Source organism: Trypanosoma brucei, chromosome 10 (genome assembly GCF_000002445.2).
Source record: "Trypanosoma brucei brucei TREU927 chromosome 10, whole genome shotgun sequence".
Lineage (NCBI taxonomy): Eukaryota > Euglenozoa > Kinetoplastea > Trypanosomatida > Trypanosomatidae > Trypanosoma > Trypanosoma brucei.
The window spans coordinates 361283-376511 of NC_007283.1; the positions used below are offsets into that span (position 1 = coordinate 361283).

Sequence of the window (15229 nt, forward strand, 5' to 3'; positions counted from 1 at the left end):
CGAGAGTTTAAACCAATGAACAACGTCTGACAAGCAATGCAGCAAGGATCCAAGGGGAGAAAACGAAACAAGAGGGTGCGCGGAAAACTTTCCTTAACCGAGTCACCTCGGCGGGACATCCCTCTGGCACAAGTGTTCAGACCGTGTGGCGGTTCACTAACTCATAGAGATACTCATACAAGGAAATATACTGGATAAGTTATGACATAGCCATCCATAGTTGTAGCCAGGACTGATTCATGTTTTTACGCCAGTCCCGCAGGGTATACCGCCAGTCAGAGGGTTCTGACACCACGACCGCATCCCCAGCGCTATCCACGTAGCGAAGGGAAAGTTCCTCAGCGCCTACTTGTTCGTCATCATCAATATCAAGTGGAAACAACAGGACGTGGTCAAGACCATTGGCCTTTAGCGCTTCCTTCACTCTCCAAACGATGCCTCTAAGCCGTGTGCGCCGACGGATGGGCTTCAGAGCAACACTCATCGGAAGTGCAAGTAAACCATCGCACACGTCTGACACAATGGACGTTCTGCTGCAAGAGACATCAATGTCGCTCCGTACTATGTAAAGAGATATTGGTATGGTGTATATCGCCGTATTCATTCCTCGGCTTGGGTCCCCTACCGAGCTGCTATAACTACAGCTCATGCTCCTTCCGTCCGAGTTCCGAAAATCCAACCTCAAGGGCGGGTGCGCCGCGAACTCGGCGCGGCGGGCGGCCACAGCAGCGGCATCTGCCGCCATGCGAACAATCTCCGCCGCGAGCTTGCTCGGTTGAAGTACCGTACTTTCTGGGCGGTGCGGCTTACAACATGAAAGTTCCGCCAATTTATCGATGGTTTTCGTAACAGCTGTGGAATCGTGTGAAAAGTTCCCCGACTCAAACCTTAGCCCCGTTACTTGGGCCAGCTGGCACGGTGCCCGCGTCATTTGCAGTTCATCAGGAGGGTAAGGAAATTGATCAGCGCGGCTGCTGCCCCCTTGAGCAAACATATGGCGACATTTCTCGGTGTAAGACCTTGCATACAGCTCGTTCAACTCTGCACGTAGCCGCTTGCTTTCTTCTTCACGGGCTTTCTGGGCTTCGCGCACTGCCCTAAGTTTGCGCTGCCGACGCAAGTAACTGAAGTATATCTTTTTGCGCAGGATGGCCTCTAAGGTTTGTGTAGAATATCCTCGGCAGCGACCGACTAACATATGCGGTCCTCCTGAATTTTCGCACTCTTTATCAGCCTCCCCTTCCATTTCCTGTCGTTTCGCAGTCCGATTCGCTTCCAAAGTGATAACGCACTCCGTGGTCCGTGATTTCTCAGTTAATGACGATGCCATCGGGCTCTGCGACACCTCCAATAACCTTGCCTCCAGCAACTCAGACATTGATTTGGATCCCGCGTCGACACCACTGAGTGGCTCAGCAAACAGAGCTAGCTGCCCCATAACTGACAGGCCATCCGACACACGACTGCGCCGAAGGCCTGGTGTAGAGTTCCTGTGTTTATGGGGCGATGACACAAGCGTGAAGTTCTCCCCGTCTTTCCAATCCACACGCACAACTTCACCATCGTAGCCCTCGCACAGACTCAACCTGGAAAAAGCCTCCGCATGGCGTAGCCATGGTATTCGGGAAATCTTTGCATTTATCATCTCTTGAGTGAAGGTATCAAACGCGTCTGTGCCACCTGGGTCTGCAATGTCGCTGGCGGCACCCTGACTTGTTACGGGTCGCGAAGACGCAGGAGTTGAGTAGCCCGATCGCTCCGATATGTGGAGTACATCATATCGTCGCTCCACGGGCATTAGGCTGCTAACCAGCTCCTCGTATGAGCCTGCTACCCGGCTTGCAAGTGGCGATGACGTTGTCGGAATAGCTGCTGCGAGGGGAAATATATCGTCCATTTCCCCACCGCTTCCTATTCGACAACATAAGCGGTTGACTCTGTTGGTTTGAGTAGCGATACCGTTGGTGGCCCATAAGTCACAAACCTCTGCTGCTGAAAGCCGCGATGGAGGGGGCGTTGCCGCAGGCGTAGGGCAACGAGAAGGGTTGAAAATAAAAAACTCGCGAAGTAATTGCGCCGCTGAAGGGCGTTCCATCGGATCCATGACAAGCATCCGCTCCACCAAAACAACCACAAGCTGATGCAGAGTTTTTTCTTGTCGAGTAAAAGCATCGCCGTATTGTGATTCCAACAAATGCAGTTGTTTTGGTGTAAAAGTGTGCTCACAATGCAGCGCCTCTCTGTCGTATTGCCCTTCTGTAACGACATGAATTTGAGCGAGCACATTGTCAGCAGCAAATGGGAGTTTCATGCAGTAAAGTTCGTAAGTAAGTACCCCAAGTGCCCATATATCAGCCCCAAACGAATATGGCTCACCAAGACAGAGCTCTGGACAAAGGTAAAACGGTGTGCCGATGAAGGTAACAAGCTTTGGATCCGTAGGGCTGACGACCTTGCTAACACCAAAGTCACCGATCTTCACCACATCGCTCTCCGTCAGGTACACATTAGCCGGCTTCACGTCACGGTGAATGATGCCACACTCATGTAGGTGAGCGAGCCCATCAAGGCATTGCCGAACCAAATCCACAATGCGGAAGGATTCAATCCATTGCTGATGCTCTTCGCTGGGAGACTTATCCCCCCTAGATGTAGTCTTCCATGCATTCCGGCGCCCACTGGATCTCGACCCACAACGCATGGATGCATCTCCTCCACCGCTACAGACACTCCTCCGTTTCTCGTTGGAGCCGGATCTACTCCCACAAACCCCACTGCCGCGAAGAAGCAAAGATAGGTCGCCCCCTGCCATGTACTCAGTAACGAGGCAAAGCTGCTGTTCATCATCCACAAAGCTGTCGACGTACTGCAGAACGTTTGTATGTCGTAAGTTCTTGAGAATGGCAACCTCGTTCATCGCATGGGCAACCTCGTCGTCGGAGATGGCTTTCAATTGTATTACCTTTACCGCGACCAACTGTCCGTACCACTCACTCCCCGGAAGCGTGTCGTGGCTGAGAAAAACACTACCGAAGCTTCCACTGCCGATCTGTTGGCCACGTGGAAAACGCCTCCATCCTGAGAGATGATGGCTTTGAGCTCCATTGCCCATTTGTGGAGTGGATTGAGTGGTACACGCATCCCAAGGGGCTCGGCTTGTCATTCCAGACTAGCGTGGATTGGCAGGGCAGGTTCAGCTGAGCCCCTCTTCCCGTACCTTATATATATATACATATATTTATATATATGTGGTGCGCCATCAAAATATGGGAGGAAATTCGGTGGGATGAGATTAGAAAGAAAAGATATAGGCCAATGGATTGTCAAAACGGCGTACATTCGTAAACAAGTGCGTCTACACATTCACCCACTCTCGTGCCGCATGTTTTTAGCACTTCACACATCCGGTGCGCCACGATAAGGGGAGGTGGGAAGACTTTAATTTGCAACAGCCGCCTAGCCTCCGTTAATTTTCTCACCCCCAACGGCCAACACAGCACCATTAATTAAATGCGCAACAAATCGAAGTGAATAGAAAAGAAATATAAAACCGCAAATAAATGTCCAGGCTTCTGGAACCTACGAACATAAGACCTTAACCTCCCCTAATGGTTCTGGCCGTTGAGCACGACTGCAAATAAACAAACGCAGCGCACAGGTCCACGCACAAAGCAACCACGCGCCTCATTCCGTTTCCGTATAATTTCCCTACTAACCAAGTTAAATCACCTTCATCTGAAGCTCACGATGTGTTATAAAGACTGGGGTGCGATGAACATGGCGAAATACCACGAAGAGACAAACCGCTCCGTACGAGCCTTCTCCTGTCCTTTATGTCACCGTATGGTCATCATTCATCAGAAAAAAAAAAAACGATCCAACCTTTCTTCTTTCCAGGGTAGACAACTACAAGTGACGGCATAATGTAGCATCTGTTCTCTATCGCCTATATCAAAACAAAACACAACGATGAAAATAATGATAATAATACGGAGGTAACGGCACCAACAACAATACAATAGGACAAATAGACAGACCAGTATATATGAATGCATCCAGTTGTCAAATGCATACGTATGTATTGTTAAATAAATTACCTAACTTTACCTCCAGAGGCGATTTTATCGACGTCCTCCATCTTACCCCAACATGTCGGTCTTACCCTAAGAGATTCAGTGATATATATATATATATATATGTAGGTAGATAGGTAGGTAGGTAGGTAGATGCACATGTGGCACGGACCCGCCTTACGGCTAAGGGATGCGCATCCCACTTATTTTAAAGTTCCTTTTCTTTATTTTTTATTTGTTTTGTCCTCCTCCCTTTGCTGCTACGTTGTATCAACACTGTTACCATCAGCATCATCGCCGTTGGACACCCCCCACCCTGTGCCGCGTAATTTTGACCAGAGAAGGCAGCTCTTACTTCGTGTTACGCTCGGCACTCCTCCTTCTTACAGGGTTCCCAGGCTGTCTCGGAAAGTAGTTTTTAACTTCTTCCCACCCCCCCCCGCATCTCTGAAGGAAATGAAAACAAAACAAAAAAGGAACACAATAAAATAATTTTTCTCTGAAAGGAAAAAAAAACAAAAAAACAAAAATGGAATTCATACGGAATAAGTATCTATTAGATGGGGAGATAGCATGGCGATTACAATTTGCTCGGGTACCGTTTCGCATACTCCGGTTTTAAAACAAAGACGTGACGGTAGTTCCTGTACCTGTCATTCACCTCGAAGCCGTAACCAACCACGTATCTAGTTGGTGCAGTCAGGCAAACAAATTCGGGCTTAAAGTCCACAACGCGACCACCGGGCTTGTCCACAAGTACGCACACCTTCAAACTGGCAGGTCGGTACTCCCGGCGGATCTTCTCCACCAAAAGCTTCATTGTACGCCCCGTGTCGGCAATGTCTTCCATAATAAGTACATGTTTCCCCGTTAATTCAGTGAAGCGCAGGTTATCCAGCACCTGCACGGTGCCACTGCTTTTCGTGGTTCCCCTGTATGAAGTAATGCGTATAAAGTCCACAACGTTAGGTAGCCCACAGTCTCCAAGGTAACGAACCATGTCTGCCGTGAAAATATAACTGCCCTTCAGGACAGAAATAATAATTAGTGGATTTTCATCGGTGATTGGGGCCAATGCGCTATTACCCTTATTGTGGGTATCGCGGTGCTTAAGTGTCTTGTAAGCGTTGGCAAGCGTCTGTGCCATTTCCTTCATGCTTCGGTGAATTGTGCTCTCCGTGGCGACAACACTTTCCGCCATGGGATATGATCTGCCATCAACCGTAACATTTCCGTCAGCATCCCTGCCAACAAAGTTCGGTTTGAGAGGATGGCCCGAGTGCATTATCGAAATTTACTGCGGTGTGCTGAATAGGTACAATTTTAGTCTGATTCAAGTATCGCAACTAAAGTGAGTACCTACTTGTTTCGCACCTTCTGTTATAAACAATACGCCGGTCTTCCAGTTTTTCTTTCTTGAAACAAAAACTTACCTTGTAGAGAACTGTTCGTCTCCAGTTCGCCTTCCTTATACACAAAGACGGGTAAACTCTTCTCAATAGTAAATCGGGTTAACAACGCCCCTTCACGTCATAAATGAGAAACAAAAAAAAAGATGGTAAGACACAAATAAAACCGACAACATGGTGAGCAAATAAAGAAAGACAATAATTCTCAGCACCGTGACCAATTATAATACTGTTCAAGAGGTCATATTATTGAAAAATATGTGGGCTGTGATGCAGTAAAGGTAACTACAGCACTCTCCCAACAAGAGTTTCTAAAGACTACATCGCCATGAACCCGTAATTGCTCACAACAGCAGAGGAACACATATATATTATCTCAAAAATAAGGAAATATCAAAATATGGCGAAAAAACATTTAAAACCCTCTAGAAAATTGTTTAGAAAAAGATAGAGAGAGAAAGGGAGCTATCATCGTCGAGCACACAAAGCAACGACAACACTTCACAAACGATGGTGGTATATTGCCTCGGAGAGATGCAAACGGAGCTTGAAGTAGGAATTATATGCACCGCTGGAATTAGTCTCACCCACTCGTAAGCATCCTCATGACTCATCCATCCTCAACTCCTCAAGTGAGGCACAACACCACCGACCAGGACTCACAGGGCAAAAAAGCAAGTGATTGACAAGCAACTGTTACCAGTACACCACCATCAACCACCGAGGTCGGCACACATTACAGGAACAACGGTAATGTTATCCATCGCTTCGTTCATCGCTACGCTCCATGTGTTACACGGGAAAGAACTCTCCTCTCTTCTCATACCGGTTTCTTTATTAGCTATTCTTCGCATCCTTTTCCCATTCATTCATCCCTTGTGCTCACATATCTTCCCCAAGTATGATCATTGTGAAACAAGCGTAGGGGAAATAACAAAACAAGCACAAGGCACAAGAGCTACCTGCTTACACAGGTAACATTAAATAGGGAGGAAGCATGGGAAAGAACAAATTTACGTACGGGTAATTGCACCACAGAACCCCGTTGCCTCCCACCATCAGCACATCAGCGACCGCATTTACCGCTTGGCTTCTCCAGCGGCCTTCCTCCGCTCAAGTTCCTTTCCCCATGTTTCATACACGCTCGGTTTTAGGATTACAACATCACGCACCTCACGGTATGATTGGTCGTAATCCAACCCGTAGCCAACCACGAACACATTGGGAACATCCGCCACAACGTATTCCGCAGTGAAAGGTATTTTACGTCCACCGGGTTTGTCGATAGCCACGAGGGTTTTAATGCTCGCGGGTTCGCTCTTTTTCAAGCTGTCCACCACTTCCCTCAACGTCAGCGCAGTATCAAGTATATCCTCCAAAACAAGGACATGTTTGCCGCGGATGTCACAAAGACCGTCAGCCTTCACGTCAACTCGACCACAACTTTTAGTATCGTGACCATATGACGAGGCCCGTAGGAATTCCACACGTGTGGGGACGCCAAAATCACCAAGAATGCGAACCATGTCAGCAGTGAAGACGAAGCTGCCCTTCAATACAGACACAATTACCAGAGGATTTTCAAGTGGCTTCAAATTGCAGTTGCTGTAGTCATCGGCAATACGCTGCGCCACACCGCGCATGCGAGTGTGTAGTTCTGCCTCTGTAAAGAGGACACTCGTTGCGAAGTCGTATTTGCAAGCTGGTTCCATTCCTCCTGCTTTTCTTTCCAGAATATCTCACGCGAGCTTTATGATATCTCTTGTGAAACCTTGTTACCGCAGAAGGAAAAGAAGATGCTAACATTGCACGATAATTGGGTTAGGTTCAAGGTAGTGGACTACCAGGTACTGCATGATACCTGTGGGGACGGCCGCATTCACGTCAATATTGCCAGATTAAACAAAGACAGAGGGAAAAAAAAATAAGAGGAGGGTGGAGGGAGAGGAACGTAACCATCTGGAGGCAAACGATCTTCCAAGCAAACAGCGAGCAAGGAAGTTACTGCCATATTTTCCAGTCCCTTCTCTGAGTCTGCCTAATCACGTGGGATGTTAATACAACACGATAATTTGTAAGCTATTAAGAATATGGAATTCGTTAACATCATACGCTTTGGTGTCCTCTTGTTCTACCGCTCTCGCGGACTTCCCGTTCCCACGACGTTTCCACGTTTCGGCTATTTCGTTTAGCGGAAGTGAACAGATTTTCGTTGAAACTTCCGGCGCCGCTCACTGAACGAGTCCGTTCTCTTGCGCTACTATCCTGTTGTCGCTCTGGCTGAACCCCGTAAAGCTCCTCGCGGTGGACATAATGTCTCCGAACCCAAACCCAAAAGGCAAATGAAAGGACCGTACAAATGGTTAAAACGATGCGATGGTCTCGGCTGTACATTTCCTGTTGCTCACGCATCTTCACTAAGGCCTCCCGACTAATCTGTAGCGAACCAAGCTGCATCTTTCCGTGCACCTGCGAGAGCTGGAGTGCCTTTTCGTGATAATCGAACACCATTGTTCGGAAGCATTTGTCCACTTCATAATGAAAATTTTCATAGACCACCCGCAACTGACGAACTTGTTGCTCACGCTGCTTCAAGAGGGTTTCGAGTTCCGTGTTGGTCATTGCCCGGTAGGTTTCAATAGTGGGTCTCACAGCGGCACTCCCGCCGCTACCGCGCTTTGCGGACCCGCTCCAGCCTTCATCCTCAGCCGTTCCCGTGTGCCTTGTTCTCATGGACTCAAGCCTCTCATTCTCTTCGCCGAGACCGGCCGTAAAGGAGGCGGAGGAAAACCCTGCAGGGGTCGTTGAGCTGAGCAGTGGCAAACCACATCGCCGAAACATTCCCCCGTTTTTCCTATTTCACCCTCCGATCAATTCGGTTCCACAGTCTTTCGTAGTTAGCGACACTTTTGTTAGCCGTAACAATGTGCGCACTCCTCGTCAAGCGATAGAGGAGGTTTCGACGGTTTCTACAGGAACCAAGTTTGAACACAACAGCTCGCACCTCGTGCGGTGACGGCGGTAATAAAAATAATAATGTGCGATAATCATTATGTTGAGAAAAGTAAATAAGGGCATGCATATATATATATCGATACAGATACACACATTAGTGTATCTCACGTGAGGAAGAGCGCAGAAAGAAATTAGATCTTTAGGATGGCCCACAATGGGGGAGGAACGGTTTAATAAATCGCCGTTAACATCGTTACCTTGCTCGCACTCTTTTCTCGCTGTTTCCCCCGCCAAACCCACAATCTGTGAGGTCGACGGAGATTCCGTTGCTTGCTTTCCGCACTACAGTCCTTCCTTCGCTTTGTTTGTGTACCTTCCCCTCCATTCGTAATGTACCTTATAGATTGCGCAATGCTCACCCATTTCATATTGCCCCTTTCACTTACCTGTCCCATTCCTCTTATGTAACCCACCGCACCCATCTCTCCTATAAATTTAGGCGGTAAGGTTTCTTCCAATAGGTGTGAGCTCCGGGTTGAAAGAAAAAAAAGGGAAGACACAACACAATGACTCTTAAAGGGAAATGACGACATATATTCGTGTTCACACGTGTAGAAAACCATTGAAAGGGGAAACAACCGCAGTTACCCAACGAGACGAAAAAGTTCCGACTCCACATCCCATTGTAGAGAAACCTAGTGTCTCGCTACGTGACATGAAGTGGGAATACGCGAATAACACACAGATACACACAAATGTCGTGCATTCAGTTTCCAGTGGGGAGACATGTTGAAAACAAACCACGTTTGTTTCTGTTTGATCGTCCTTGACATCCCTGGTCGCATTTAATTCGTCGCACGGGAAACACAAGCAGGCCGAAAACCAAGGGAGGAAAGGGACTGCTGTTGCTCCTGCTTGTAGCTGCGGCACTTAATGCTTATTTATTTATTTATTAGCTGCACTCCATCTCCACCATGACGACGCATGCATACACTATTCGGTTTCGTCGCAGAAACCATTGCGGTCCCAACAGAATGGTGAAGGAAGAATTAAAAAGAGAAACGGATTCGAAACTCAAACTTGGACTTAAACGTTAACAACTCGAGCGGGGAGTGGAAGCATTACGCTCGTAGTTGTTGTCATGTATGTGTGTTTGCTCATCCCTTCCTACATCTTTCCTTCCCTTCCCCTTTAACATTCACTGAAACTATGACTCCACCCACAGGAACCGGATGAAATGTCTTGACCCGATCCCCTCATGCGCCCTCCTAAAGGAAACTTACACGAATGCCATCACCTCCAACGAAATAAATTAGTAGTCGTCGCCCTTAGAAAGGATTTCCTTTGCGGTAGGTTTCAAAATAAGAGTATGCTCCAGTTGAGCAGTGTAGCAGCCACGTATGTCACAGAGGGGTGGGTATTTGTTCACTGCACCAGCCTCCACCAACTGGTTCAAATTCAGCAGATGCCTGTCGTGCCCGTCACGGTCCAACCACTTTCTCGCGAAGGCCAGCGTGTTGTATGTTTTATGAATGTGCCTTAGCAACTGCTGCGCCTTGTCCGAACGTACCTGTGTCTTTTCGCCCCCTGGTACCATCATGTAATGCGAGCATTCCATGTCCTCCTGCACGAACCCACGACCAGTGGAGCCGAATGTCTCGATAGCGAACAACTCGCCTTCTTCCATGCGTGTCGCCTCTCCACCACGTACAATCGGCACCGACTTTCCCCCATGAATGACATATGGCGCAATGGTATGCCCCGAGAGGTTTCGTATACTCTTCACGGGGTACACCTTCCCATTCAGTTCCACTTCATAGGACTCCATTACCTCCTGAATTGCCGCCCCAACATCACACAGTCGTACATCGATGCCAGCCTGCTTAACACCCTCATATGTCGCCTCCTTAACCGCGGTAAGCAAAGGCTCGTACTCGTCCTTGAAAGCAACCGTCCAGGCGCAGTCAATAATTCTACCGTTAATCTGAGTCCCAAAGTCCACTTTCATAACATCGTCATACATCAACACGCATTTATCACCAGTGTTCGGTGTGTAATGAGCAGCGACGTGATTGAGCGAGCAACCTGTTGGAAACGCCTGACCGCGATTAAGGCCATCCTTCTCAATAAGTTCCTCCAGCTTCTTTTCAATGCGGTCAGTCATGCTGAGGAGAGAAATACCGGGCTTTATGAAGCTTTGGGCGTAGCGGCGCACCTGTCGATGCACTTCGGCCGCACACCGCAGGTCCTGCACCTGTTCCTCAGTCGCGTGCTCCATTGCACGTTTCTCCTCGCTGCTGTAGCGGTACGCATTAACCTCACCAGGATGCTCACAAATGATACCGACAGGAAAATTGCCCCTCGCAAACTGCTGACTGACGGGAATAGTCGGTTCCGGCCACGTCTGCCGCTTCATTCCTTCCGCCACTTGTGGGTACGGGTTGTCGGGGTGGTCAGCGGTGCTGACAACCTTCGGGTCGCTGGCGTCATTGTTGTCATTCGCTTCCCCATTGCTCTCCTGCTTACTCGTTCGTTGCTTTCCTTTTTGTGCCTTTTTGTTAGCGTCACCACCTTGTTTGTCTTTGCTCACTTGAACCTCTTGCAACGCTTTGGCCAGTTGTGCATCGAAATCAGCTTCATCATCCTTGCATTTCTTACCGCCCTGTTGCTTCTTTGAGCCCGCTCCCCCGCCTTTAGGTGGCATGCACGCGGTCCTTTTCCTCTTTGGAATGTGCTGAGCCAGTGTCGCCGTGTAGTCGGCAGTTTATGTGTGGAGTAAAGCATTACAAAGAAAGTAGAAAGAAAGAAAAAGTGCGAGGTAATGCACATACACACAAAACTGATGAATATAAAACTAAATCGCGCGGGACTGGGTTTTTTATCGGCAACAATGCAAAAGCAAAATGTCAAAGAGCGGAGAGCATACGGTGAAGACAAGGCGGCAACCACACGATGTGCACACACTGACACATAGTATGGATCGCTCAACATGCGCATACAAAAAAAGAGGAAGAAAGAAAGAAAGATAGAGAGAGAGCAACCAAACAAAACCAAATAAAAGAAGATGGGGCGACATATAAATATACTCAAAAGCTGCACACCCCGATCCTTTTCCCTCTCCATATCGGAGACATTTAGTGGCATCGCTCGCATCCTTCACAAGCACATACGCCGCACACGAGAGTTTTCAGTGTTTCCCTACCCACAAACACGTATATTGGAGGGTAACAGAGGAAAGATTGTTCTTATCCGTTTATTTAAATCCCCAGTATCACCACGGTCGGTCTCCCTTCCTGTGGTTTTTGCCCGGGTAGTAAGAGAGGGAAAGGGAAAGAGGTAGTGAAAATATTCAGCGTTGGACTGAAGTACATAGGTAAAGAAAGAGAGGAAGAAGAGCAGTTGAGGGACATTCGTGAATTTCCCACGCTTTTTCATTCCCTTCCCTCCCATCCGTGTACCCCACCCCCATTCGTTACTATTATTGCCGTTTCTCCGTGACTTCTCGTTGGCCGGAATATATTCATATTTTTAAAAACCTAATGCACCTGACATTTTGTTTTTTGTTTACCTTTTCCACAGCGTCTTTAACGACACCCCTTCTTTCCTGTTTTTCTCTTGCCCATTCTTCATGATCTCGCTTAGCCCCGGTATAAATAAAGCAACAAGAAACAAGTAAAAAAAACTAGCAATAACAATACCAGACAGTACTGATGGTACAAGAAGGAAAATTCATTGAACTTTATTCAGGGCGCCTTCTTCTCGTATGTGTCGCTCCCTTTGTCAACAGACACCCCAAAGACTTCGATGTAGTTCACCGTTGGAAGTTCATAAAAATGCTTAGGTTCTGTGCTACTTACATAAATTTTCTTGACGACGCTCAGCTCACCCCCGATAACTGCGATAAGGGCAACGGCTGTGTCATTTTCTTCGCCATTTGAGTCTTTCACAGGTTTTAGCGTCAGCAGCAGCGTCGGGTATTTGGCCAGCGCCACATACGAAAGCGTATATGGGTCGAACGCGCTCATCCACCGCTTGAAATCTGCCGGGTTATCGCACTCCCGGGACGCCGAGGCTACGTCAAAGCTCTTGCCACTGCAACCATACGCCATCTTCCTTTGCACAAAGTTGAGATCATCAATGAGACTCGTGCGGCCCTTCGCCCGAAGTTTTTCCATCTGCTGAGGATCGAGGGTTATAAAGTAGGCATGAACGGGACCATCATGCTTGATGATACAATCTCTTCCGACACCGGAGGGGACGGGTTTCTTCGTCTCGGCATCTACAAAACGGGCAGTGTAAGCCACAACATTCGCGTTCTTACTGCGCTCGATGTACAGGAAAGTATCGGGATGGTCCTCCGTGAAGCGATCACCGCGTTTGCCTATGCGATCCCGCAAAAGGCGGTTGAAGGTTGTGGAGTCTTTGCCGTGTGTTGTAAACAAAGCCTGAGCAATCGCCGCGGCGCTCTTATATTCCACCATTATCCCACCTTAGTCAGTAACCTTTACCAAACCCCCAAGGAACAGGAATTTTTTAAAAGCTAATGTATATATATGTATGTACCTGCGCCTTGTGAATTAATTCTCAGCGCAGGGGTGTTGCAGCAGTGGCAGTGCAACAACAGAAGAAAAGGGATTCAACAGAAGAGGGGGTAAATCACGGGGCGCATATCCCGCTAAGAGCGTCAGTAAATGAATGGCAACGTCGCTGTGGCCCGTCCCACAGGAGTCGGAGCCGTGATTAGTTATATAAGCGCAAGCTCCTTTCTAATGTCGGCGGCGGCCAGTTGCACCTGTTACCATTTGACGGGGAAGGTAAAGCACCGCAAGCACACACAGACGTGAGTATCAGAAAGGTGGAAGGTGGATGGAGAAAAATGTGTTAGGCAAAATAACTCGCTGACACATAACCAGTGCAACGTTATGTAACAGACTTTTCCCCGGCCACTCCTAGAACAACAGCGCACTGTGAACGGATAGAGAAGGAACTTGAACGCTAAGTGGGCCCCACGGCATCCGTGTTCGCACCTACACCTATACCTACACACACACACACATATATATATATATATATGCTACAAGATCATCGCAACGAAAAATAATAGCATACGCAGAATCTGCTGGAGTAATCATCACCATCCTATGACACCACGTTCATCCATCTCCTCCCTAACGCATTGACAGTTATATCGAAAAGCCGACAAACACCCGCGGAAATTTACTTGTTGTACGGCAGACGGGGTCGCTTGCCATAACCATCAGTCTTCACGTAGCGTGCGCCAAACGAGAATTGTTTTGGTCTCCGCCCATACGCATGACCATTCTGCTGCCGCTCTCGCACAAGTTTTTCCTGCGCGTAAAAGTGCCGCCAGTCGTGCGGTCGGTGTTGAAACGGTTTTGTGTGGTTATCTGACACGTTTTGTATGAACCAGTCGTTGAACTCCCAACACGCCTCACTCATTGCCCGCCGTAGGTGTCCAACCCGCCCAAGACATGAATCCAGAGCCCGACTCTCTCGCTCGCAGGTCTCTTTTCCCGCCTTCGCCATACACAACCGAAGTGCCATCGTCTCGGATTGGCACATCGTCAACTGTTCCTCTCCACTGAGGCCAATGAGTTTCGCTTGTGTGAATACCGGTGAGCCGCTGTGGGACGGGGAGGAATCAATCTCACCGCGACCCGCACGCCTTACGCCCAAATTGTCAAAAGTTGTACCACGTCCAAAGTTAATAAGATTCGTCGGGTTGATGTAATCGTAGGCGTTTGTGGGTTTCAAACCATATTGGTTCACACCGCTGTCATGCTGTCGACTCTTAAAAACAACGGGGGTGAGACGGTATGCAAAGAATATGTCGGACGACTTCATGGAGTTTATTCGCTAGCTATATCCACCTCTAGTGCACTCGTACGGCACACGCATACACACACAAAGGCAATCGCGTTTCTTTGGCTTATTTTGCTTCGCTACCCCTCCACTCTGAAAAAAAAAATATTCCACCTTCCTTGCGACACAGCTTCCTGTATCTCCAAGTGCTTTCCCTTTTCCACTGCTACAGCCACTTACACCTGATCTGTGAAAAAGAGAAAAAAAAACTACAACACTAATCCAGAGCCCCGTGGCGCAACAAGTCCGTGCGGTTAGAAGAAAATAAAGAAATGGGTGAAGGGAAAAGTCAATAACTCTTGAACACCTTTGGAGTCCGAATTGCGCAACAAACATTAACCGGGTTTCTATCCTTCCCCCCCCCCCCCCCTCAATGCATATAGCGGGGGGAGTTCGGAGTCTCCTTAAACAAGCAAAGTAACTGAATGCCACTGAAATTATCCATAATAGGGGCAAATGTTCATATATGAGAGAAGCAATTAAAAAAGGCACAATAGAAAGCGCAATAAACGAGAAGACACGTTGCCGCAAGAACACCCCGCTGACACGAAACCAAACGGCAACTATACATCCAACCAGTGTGAAACCACACCAGATCAGATATATATGTCTACAGATACACAACAACACAAGTTGGGTACAAGTCCTTCAATTTCTCTCTGCCGTTGTGAAAGGTCAGTCCGCATATTTCATTATAACAGCAACGTCGGTCGCGTCGTCACGTGGAAGGGATGGTCCGTGTGGTAGAAAGTAGGAAACCATGACCCGCAACCGCGGGAAAGGAAGTGCAGAAAACAACCCATAATAACAACGTCTGCCACCGCTTGCTTATGAAAATGGAACCCACGGTAATAATAATAATAATAATAATATTGAATTTCGACCGTCTCAACCATGTTTCTTCTACAT

General features: G+C 48.0%; 7 protein-coding genes across 7 annotated transcripts, besides 5 other annotated features; all 7 read right to left on the reverse strand.

Annotated features, from left to right (window-relative positions):
- Window positions 1–199: 199 nt before the first annotated feature.
- On the reverse strand, window positions 200–3163 carry Tb10.70.6680 (serine/threonine-protein kinase, putative; the record flags this gene model as incomplete). The annotated part of the gene is made up of 1 exon (XM_817303.1): window positions 200–3163. One exon carries the CDS (start codon window positions 3161–3163, stop codon window positions 200–202), a length of 2964 nt encoding a protein of 987 aa, XP_822396.1.
- Window positions 3164–3219: 56 nt separating this feature from the next.
- Window positions 3220–3248: a microsatellite.
- A 930-nt stretch (window positions 3249–4178) lies between these two features.
- Window positions 4179–4198: a microsatellite.
- Window positions 4199–4226: a microsatellite.
- A 427-nt stretch (window positions 4227–4653) lies between these two features.
- Tb10.70.6660 (hypoxanthine-guanine phosphoribosyltransferase, putative) lies at window positions 4654–5358 on the reverse strand (the record flags this gene model as incomplete). Its single annotated transcript, XM_817304.1, has 1 exon — window positions 4654–5358. The coding sequence occupies one exon, from the start codon at window positions 5356–5358 to the stop codon at window positions 4654–4656; it is 705 nt and encodes a 234-aa protein (XP_822397.1).
- Window positions 5359–6561: 1203 nt separating this feature from the next.
- On the reverse strand, window positions 6562–7194 carry Tb10.70.6650 (hypoxanthine-guanine phosphoribosyltransferase; the record flags this gene model as incomplete). Its single annotated transcript, XM_817305.1, has 1 exon — window positions 6562–7194. One exon carries the CDS (start codon window positions 7192–7194, stop codon window positions 6562–6564), a length of 633 nt encoding a protein of 210 aa, XP_822398.1.
- Window positions 7195–7588: 394 nt separating this feature from the next.
- Window positions 7589–8323, reverse strand: Tb10.70.6640 (hypothetical protein, conserved; the record flags this gene model as incomplete). Its single annotated transcript, XM_817306.1, has 1 exon — window positions 7589–8323. The coding sequence occupies one exon, from the start codon at window positions 8321–8323 to the stop codon at window positions 7589–7591; it is 735 nt and encodes a 244-aa protein (XP_822399.1).
- A 1426-nt stretch (window positions 8324–9749) lies between these two features.
- Tb10.70.6620 (methionine aminopeptidase 2, putative) lies at window positions 9750–11141 on the reverse strand (the record flags this gene model as incomplete). The annotated part of the gene is made up of 1 exon (XM_817307.1): window positions 9750–11141. One exon carries the CDS (start codon window positions 11139–11141, stop codon window positions 9750–9752), a length of 1392 nt encoding a protein of 463 aa, XP_822400.1.
- A 297-nt stretch (window positions 11142–11438) lies between these two features.
- Window positions 11439–11474: a sequence feature (GA-rich).
- Window positions 11475–12180: 706 nt separating this feature from the next.
- Tb10.70.6610 (hypothetical protein, conserved) lies at window positions 12181–12918 on the reverse strand (the record flags this gene model as incomplete). Its single annotated transcript, XM_817308.1, has 1 exon — window positions 12181–12918. One exon carries the CDS (start codon window positions 12916–12918, stop codon window positions 12181–12183), a length of 738 nt encoding a protein of 245 aa, XP_822401.1.
- Window positions 12919–13654: 736 nt separating this feature from the next.
- On the reverse strand, window positions 13655–14302 carry Tb10.70.6600 (hypothetical protein, conserved; the record flags this gene model as incomplete). The annotated part of the gene is made up of 1 exon (XM_817309.1): window positions 13655–14302. The coding sequence occupies one exon, from the start codon at window positions 14300–14302 to the stop codon at window positions 13655–13657; it is 648 nt and encodes a 215-aa protein (XP_822402.1).
- Window positions 14303–15169: 867 nt separating this feature from the next.
- Window positions 15170–15192: a microsatellite.
- The last annotated feature ends 37 nt before the right edge of the window (window positions 15193–15229 follow it).